Genomic DNA, 8,417 nt, shown 5'->3' with positions numbered 1-8,417 from the left:
TTAGGATGAACCTGAGTAAGTACTCCAAAGAAGGAAAAGAACATTACACCATTCATCAATATTCAGTCCTATAACCAAACAAAATTGCTGCATCATGGATAAAAGATGGCCAAAAACGTTTCTAACTATACACAAATAGCTTACCTTTCCACCCTACCTTTCCCGTGTACAAAGTTTTAATGAAACAATTCCTAACACTGAGAATAATGAGAAGAATTCGCGTATGGAAAAGCAGTATGTGAAATAGCAAGCTAAAGAATTCTTTTTTGTTTGTTTTTCTTTTGTTGTCGTCTCTCTTTTGAACAACTACCGGTGCAATTGGCAGTTGCGATCTTGCTTGCAAGCGAGGACAGCTTCATGGCAAAGGCGCCAGTATTCTTTATATGGAATAGACACCCATGGCAACGTCGGGGGAAGACCAATCTTTGGAGCTGATGGAGTTCTGCAATATAATGGGAAAGTAAACCGGAGAAGTGAAAAAGCTAGCAAGATTACGAGCGTTTGGTATGATGGAAGTCATTCCCCATGGAAAATATTTTCCGGAAAAATGCTTTCCGGTGTTTGATTGGTTAAAAAAAAAAGGCAGTCCAGTGCACAAAGCCCCCCGCATTCACATAGGGTCCAGCGAAGTGCCGCACCCAGGGTCCGGTGTTTGATTGGTGAGTGAAAAATAATTTTCTTGAAAGCATATACATTAAACATTAATAATAACATTATCAAATTAGAGAGTGTTTAAAGGACTGTTTTTAGAGTCATAAAGATAAATAATAATGTCTAACAGTTAGTTGGAGCACGTAATATAAAGTTAAAAATTAAGATAATCGTAAAGCAAATGACTTCCGCGCATAAGTGAGGAAAGTCATTTTACCCTTTTGATGGAAAAGGTTTTCCACGGAAAACATTTTCTGGTAACTGAACACGAGAAAATGAATTCCTCGTGAAAACATTTCTATGAAAAAACGACTTTCGTCATACCAAACACATCCTAAGAATTCCTTAAAATGTGTAGAAGATCTGCTAAAGGCAAGTTGAAATACCTTTTCCCTGTAAGAACTCCATAAGCTGACAATGCAATGGAAGATCTAGACACATCTGAAAAAACATTTCTATAATGGGGCCAAACTACTTGTCCTGCATCAGATTTTTGCAGAGTTACCGAACACAATAAACACACTTGAAAAAGAACAAATAACAAACAAGCATGTTTTAGAACCATGAGCAAGGAAGGGAAAGTATAATATGCTGATAACAGAGAAGCTAGTTCTATTTTCTAGCTTGATTCATTGACATGGTAAAACGACAACCATCATGTGAAAGCTTGCAGTATATTATTCTGTTTCTTCAGTAGTGTCACTACAGTGGTAGTAGAAAGGTTTTATTATTTGGAAAGGGAGAAGTGACACTACCGGGAGCAAGTTTTTCTCAAGTTTGGGAGGGATTACACCATAAAAGTGCAGGATTGCAAAATCACCATTTAAAGTTTCCAACAAAAAAGATCATTTTCTTAAGGTATCTTCATTAAAAGGACCATTACAATAAGAAGGATAACAAATGATCAAGTAAATTGAGCTTCAGATTCTCCTCAGTGTTTCGCACAATAGTCCATACAGTTTAGGTTATCATGAAAAGGAAGTCCATAATCAACAAGAGAAGTAGAATAATTTCTATCTTCCTAGTAGTATCCTATATAGCTTATTGAAAAGCCACTTCTAGGGTAATCTAGAAAGGTTGCACCGAAAGTGAACTTCAAATAGATCTTTTCTTTTTTGAAATTGTAGATAAATAATGCAATAAAAAGTGCCAAATGCATAAAAGTGAGCTCCTATCCTATACAAACAAACTCCAGAAGCAAGAAAAATCATTCACGACCTTGCTCACAAAATCTTAAGATTAAACATTAATGCTCAGGGACTTACTTAAGTTCAAAAAATTGCTGTGAAGAAATGAAACCAGAACTGTCGATCTACAGTAGCTTGCCCGGCGAGAATTCTTAGAGCCTGATGCAGTCTTTTCAGCAGATTTAATCTCTGAAGAATTGGTGGCATTTCTCTGACACAAAACAATATCAAACCATAATCCACAAGGAAATCGTTTTCTCCTCGTGAACCAAAAGAAAATCTTAATGTAAGGTGTTGCGTGAATTATAGATATGCCAAACTGAATGGCTATGCAGACAAAGCTAATGGTTGTCTTCATAATGGTGAAGAAAATATAGAACAATGAAGTCGTCGGCAGCAGAAGTAGAAGTGGAGTAAATAGGAGAGACCCAACTACATGCTGCTCCACACTGTACGCGTAGCTGTCTAGTCTCTGACGAAGAGGATTCCACTTCCTACCCCTGTAATTAAAGGAGACAAGCTGTTATTGGTTTTAAGAAACCACACGACAGCAAAGCAACTGGTAACTAAACAAAGAACAAAGGGATCCATACAAATTGTTCTTTCCTATTTCTATCTTACAGTCGGTGAGTCTCAAAGGAGCAACATGCTTGATGCTGGTTTGCAAAAAATGATAATAGTACAACAACAACATACCCAGTATAATCCCACAAGTGGGATCTGGGGAGGGTAGCGTGTACGCAGACCCAAAAAATGATAATAGTGATTTTGTGAAAATAATTCAGTTAATAGTCCTCTCAAGCGAAAACACAAGCAAAAGTTTGGTAGCTGTCCATGACCAATTTATTCCTCTATACTTGAATTTGGCAATTTATTTGATAGAAAACTCAATATTCGTCTTAAGGAGTTTTTTGGTGAACTAGCAGTTTGGGAAAAGAAACCACGGGAAGAAATTGAAGACGAAAAAGCACCATCACCATTTACTCTAGAAAACCATGCAACCCAGCCAAGAGAGTGACTGAGTTTAGCAAAGTGGAAAACAGGGAGTGAAAGAAGACACCAAAGTTTGTAGAGCAAAACCATACATGAAAGTAACATATAATAAAAAGCATAGATTAAATAGGTTGTCCAGAATGAACATTTTGGTTCACAGAAGTTAAAGAATGGTTATTAACCAGAACATAGATAGCAATGTTACGTTTTTTTGGTGAATGATCTTTCTTTTTAGCTGCTAAAAACACCAGCAGATCACAAAATGAATAACAAAAGTAGAATGTGAAGCTATTACACTCCCCTTTCGATAACCACACTCCTCTTTTATGTTGATAATATTAACCTTGAGAAAATCCTCTTCCTCCCCTTCCTCATTCTCCTACTCACAGAATGGCCCTAATGCATAGATCCACCTTATTTTCCTTATCCTGATCTTCCCTATCCCCTTTTTTCTGTTCCTTCTTTTCCTGCAGTTTCTTTCCTAGCAAAAGGTGAGATTTTTCAATCTGCTGTTCAGCAATAAATAGTCCTTACTCCATTGCCACTATCCCTTAATTTTGCCAGTCACTTGGATGAATAATTGTTGAATAAATTCATTACAGACCAAGGAAAGATCATTGGTTTTTAAGTTTAAATGGGGCTAACTGGTTCACCTTAAACTTTACTAAAATTTTGATGAAATATCTTTTTTTGGTTTTTAGGGTGATTAGAGAGAAAGATTGGAAGCCCTACTGTTGAGTAGTGAAGTTTCACACCATGCTTGCCTCCTATTTCCGAAGTTACTGAGTAGCCTACAAGAATGAGTCAATTTCTGTTGTATGGTACGAAGAAAAGGATAAAAAGGACTAAAGATTTTGGAAGCCTCAACAGGTTAAAATTTGATACCCCTAGATCAACTGAACAATACCAATCCATAAGATACTTTAGAGTGCATAAAGCATTATAGTGTAAGATACCTGAAAAGTCGCCATAAAGCATCTACAGCCTGTATTTGCCACGAATAGAGCAGTGTAAGCAACCACTGAAGAGTAGAAACATGTGTTGTTGCTAGTGAAATTGTGTCAATGATCAGAGCAGCTGCTGCAGTCAGCCCAAACAACGAACCAAATACAGCAACTACTTTTATGAGATGAATCAAGAATAAACCCAATAACCACCAAATGGTAGACCAAATTTGAATAGCAATCAGGGATATTGTCCCAAGAACTCCAGCTAGCTCAGTGTTCAGCTTGAATCCCGCTGGGTTTCCCATAAGCCACACACAACCAGTACGCAGAAGATAGTTAGTGGCATTTTCAGAAAAACTTGAAACCCATGCACAAGCTTCTCTTGCTCGACACCACAATATGATGCCAAGAAAGTTCCCCAGAAGTAGATCAACTACAAGGCTTGTCCACATGGAATGTTTGTGAAATGCTGCTTTCTCAGCATACTCCACACAAGATTGAGACCTAAAATACAAGTCAGCTTAGTGAAGGAATAATATAATAAGATAGCAGATCAGGAAAACACAGAATACACATGTCTCAATAAATTGCGCCTCAATCTCAAATCACTTGGGTTCACTATATGAATCCTCCTTATCCAATTCGCACTATCCAGATAACACAGAAGACACATGGCAGGATGAGTTCAGAGAATAAGGTTATCAGGGAAAGTTTACCTGAGACCATAATCTTTGAGAAAAACTGGCCAATACAGGAGTTGACAGCACCGGATTTCTAGATTTTTACATGTATTGCAGAATACCTTCTCCAATGCGACGTAGATATATGATTGGGACACATGGCTCAAACAGACATGGAAAGACTGAAGGATGACGTAGAAGATAGTTGAGAATGATGCAAGCAATACAGCAAGCAGTTGCCATGTCAAAATAGAAAACCTGACAAGCCATTTGATAGCTATTAGAAATAGCGATGAAACAAATGGAGCAGAAGAAAATGGAGGTATGTCAAAGTTTAAAAGATATTACATGCAAAAGAAATGGAAGGAAACCCTGGATCTTTTGGCAGAACAATATGCTTCGGTAAATACTTTAGCCGCATTGGCAGTGTTGATAGATAGAATTACAGCGTCCTGTTTATTGGAAAATTGAAAGAAAAACGGTTTAGAATCAGTTTACCGTGAAGGTAAGACTAAACTTCATAATCAATATACCAAGTCAAGATATGGCTGCTTCCTGTTAAGATCCTTAACCCATTCAGGCTTCTTGCAATGGTTTGTCACCCCCTCAGATGAACTCTTGAAACCCAATGAGTAATGGTGGCCACCAAACACAGGAATTCCATAAAACACTACCTGAGTTTATTTTGAACAAAATAGAACAATAAGGAACTACCAGATAAGTCAAGGAAATCTGAGGTTGTTGTATGGGTGATTATGACTTACATACGTGAACATCTAATTGGAATATGGCTTCACCCTTCCTATGTATATGATGCACTTTTGGTATTAGCTGTACTTTTCTGCCAACAGCTTGAGAATTATCACATACAATCTGTGCCCAAATGTTATCCTCTAAAGCTGATGCCCTACACTGCTCTAGTATCACATCCAATTTGTGACATCCACATCTCCATCTTCCACACTTCCCTTCAGGTGCAAGTTCGTCCGCACATAAGCATGTCCTCTTATCAGTATAGTTGATATGCTTTTTCCCTTTGCCTCTGACCATTAGCAGCTTCCCATTGCTGCTACAATCCGCTGCATAATAACCAAGCAGAGAGAACTTGCTTTTATCTTGTAGAAGTACAGGCATCTTTCTGTTTATGCCTTGAAGAACCCTCTAACAAATGAGACAGAAATCATATAAAAAATTTAGACAAAAGCATAAGCCGATAAGTAATCACAACAAACTTGTAAAAGTAATAAAATTATCTTTCACACAATATATAGCACATGTGATGAAAAAGAACATAGTTATCTGTATAAATGAAGCAAATCTGTACAGTAGCATGGGATAGTTACACAGTTTAAGTGATATCAATACAATATCCTATAATTCTAACATAACTATAATTGACATTGGGTTTATCTTCACTGTCAACAAAAGCCACTTAGAGTCGCACCCCACACTACAACGACCATTGATAATTCTATTTGTACCAAGTTATTCTCACTTCTTTTATTTGCTTACTTTAATACTCTCTCCATCCCGGGGTAAATGTAGGTTTTAAGATATGGGTTAGGCAGAACCCAGTAGTTTTGGCCAAAACCTGTATATGTGTTACGAGATACACTAAATATGTACATAAGAATAAATTCAGGCACTTGAGGTTATTGTCCTAGAATCCAGAACTCATAAATTTCAAATCATGGATCCGCCTCTATCTCCATCCCACTATAAATGAGCTATGACCTCTTTGTTTTAGTTTGTCCGGAAAATATATAATCTCCTTAGTGAAATCGGTAACTTCTCATTTCAATGATTTAAAATCAAGACACAGTTTATTCATTTATATACAAACAAGTATCAAATAATACTGTTTTTTTTTTGATAAGGTATAATACTATGTATATCATGTTAAGAACTTATGTTACTAGAGAGGTTACACTTTATTTATTTAATTATATCTTCAACACGCTTCCAACATGCGGACCTAATTCTTTTTCATGGCTAAGCACATAAAAGTTCCTTTGGATAATGGGTGGTGGAGAGACTTGAACTCAGGACCTCTCATGAGGTGAAAATTGTCCAAGATTATACAAGGAAACAACAATCCATTCACTCGACCGATATGGAATACTCTAACACCCTCCTTCCTGGACGCCCAGGACTAGACATCTAGACCATAGATAACATAATGTAGAAACCCAACATTGTAGAAACCAAGAATACAGATGAGTCAGACTCTGATACCATGTAAAGAAAATGGACTTGGGCCTATTCAACCTCAAAGGTTAGCGCATGAGGTCATAAACTCATAACGGACCAAGGCTATACGAGGAGATAGCAACAAGTTACCTCAGCCAGTGGGACACTTTTGTTTTTTTGATAAGACCAATGTAGATACTTTAACAACCAGTCCCCTTCCCGGTACGCCCAAGCCTGGACATCAGGAGCAGGACAACATAACATGAGGGCTCAACATTGGATAAACCAATAATAGAGATATGAATGGAAAAGTGATTCTATTTTTTCTATTGTCACTGACAGAGCAATCCCTTTCACTATAGCAATTGTCACAACTGACAACCACAGCAAGCAATCACAAATTAATTCATCACAATTTTTACTCTACACAGTTTCCAACATAAAAAAAAATTCACTACCAAGTCCATCTCCATATACAGTGTCAAATACTGAAAAAGGAGAGTGAATGAAGCTCAAGCTTTATCCACTTGACCTTTCCACATATAAACATTTTCCTAGCACACCAAATTTCATTGTTTTCACATTTTGAGATTAACCCATTTCAACCTTTTTCACATTTAGGCATTATCCAGTTCACCATTTTCGCCCTTTCTTTTTATGATAGTAGTATCCAGGCCGGCTTGCACGCACCTTAACTAATTCCACCGGGTACTTGCTACCTCTCACCAGCACAGGTACCGGGTCACTCTACCCGCCAATGCTTAGGTATATGGGAAGAATCCATTATATATTTTTTGCCCCACAAAGATTTGAACCTGAGACCTCCCCCACTTCATTTTTTACCATTTTCACAACAAACTTGAAACCACTAACTTAGATACTCAATTCATATCAACCCAGATTGTAAAAAATGAATATTTAAAAGGGTAATTTAGGGAAATTTACCTCAAGATTCGTATGTGTGGTGGTCATGGAAAGAAGGGCAGACTCATCGCAAGCAAAAGCGACAACAATGTCGAAAGAAGCTTCAGAGGAAGAAATGAACCAACCGAATAAGAAAGCATAGGAATGCAAATTCAATTGATTTAAAGAAGATAGATGCGTTGGCCACCAAAGCCTGCACTTTCTATTATTGCCTCTTCTCATTTTTCACCCAACTTGTTGTCTATTCATTTTTCGACGTTCGAATGAGAAAATTGACAAAATGGGTATCTTAATCTTCCATTTGTGGATCACTTTCGGGGTTATTGACAGATCTTTTAGGGATTTTGGAGCTCAAGGAGGAGATGGCAAAGGAGTAGATCGGGAACAAAATGAGCGAAGGTTCACTGGGCAAGAGATTCGCTTTGGAAGTTGCGAGTAGTGGGGAAAATGTTTCTTTCTTCTTTATTCTTTTATTGTTTTTTTAATTTATTTATTTTTGGGTTATGGTTTGCCTAGTTAATAGGATTTTACTGCTTATAGTATTGTATTAAATTATATTTTATTATATTATTTTGATGAATATAATATTTAGATAGACTTGTAACTTTAGATTGTATCATTTACCTATTGTTATTCCAAAATAATGTTTGTTTTGATTGTTTTGTTAAAATTGGTTGTATTGTATTGTTAAACAATGAAAAGTCCAACTTTTTGAATTAACTGATTTGATGGTGGGATTGTTTCCTATTTTTCTTTCCAATTATGCCCTAACCTATTACTTCAAAATTATATTTTACTCTTTACCTTTTTCTTGGACTCCAAATCTCCAACCTTTAACCTACTTT

The 8,417-nt window shown here is 36.8% G+C and overlaps 1 protein-coding gene across 3 annotated transcripts; it reads right to left on the bottom strand.

The window, feature by feature from the left end:
• LOC109209369 lies at positions 1-8,031 on the bottom strand. 3 transcript variants are annotated; one of them, XM_019372628.1, is made up of 10 exons: positions 7,594-8,031; positions 6,799-6,882; positions 5,223-5,619; positions 4,992-5,128; positions 4,807-4,910; positions 4,495-4,716; positions 3,788-4,282; positions 1,917-2,338; positions 1,038-1,131; positions 1-442 (listed from the first exon to the last, which is right to left on the bottom strand). In XM_019372628.1, the coding sequence occupies exons 1-10, from the start codon at positions 7,792-7,794 to the stop codon at positions 307-309; spliced, it is 2,292 nt and encodes a 763-aa protein (XP_019228173.1). In that variant the 5' UTR covers positions 7,795-8,031; the 3' UTR covers positions 1-306. The 3 variants fall into 3 exon arrangements, with proteins under 3 accessions (XP_019228173.1, XP_019228172.1, XP_019228174.1); XM_019372627.1 differs by having other exon boundaries at positions 4,992-5,132; positions 5,227-5,619; XM_019372629.1 differs by lacking the exon at positions 6,799-6,882 and having other exon boundaries at positions 4,992-5,132; positions 5,227-5,619; positions 7,594-8,030.
• Between the last annotated feature and the right edge of the window lie 386 nt (positions 8,032-8,417).

The sequence above is a fragment of the Nicotiana attenuata genome, unplaced genomic scaffold, assembly GCF_001879085.1.
Source record: "Nicotiana attenuata strain UT unplaced genomic scaffold, NIATTr2, whole genome shotgun sequence".
Classification (NCBI taxonomy): domain Eukaryota; kingdom Viridiplantae; phylum Streptophyta; class Magnoliopsida; order Solanales; family Solanaceae; genus Nicotiana; species Nicotiana attenuata.
Note: the sequence above shows the minus strand (reverse complement) of the source record. Positions and strands in the feature narration are given on the sequence as shown.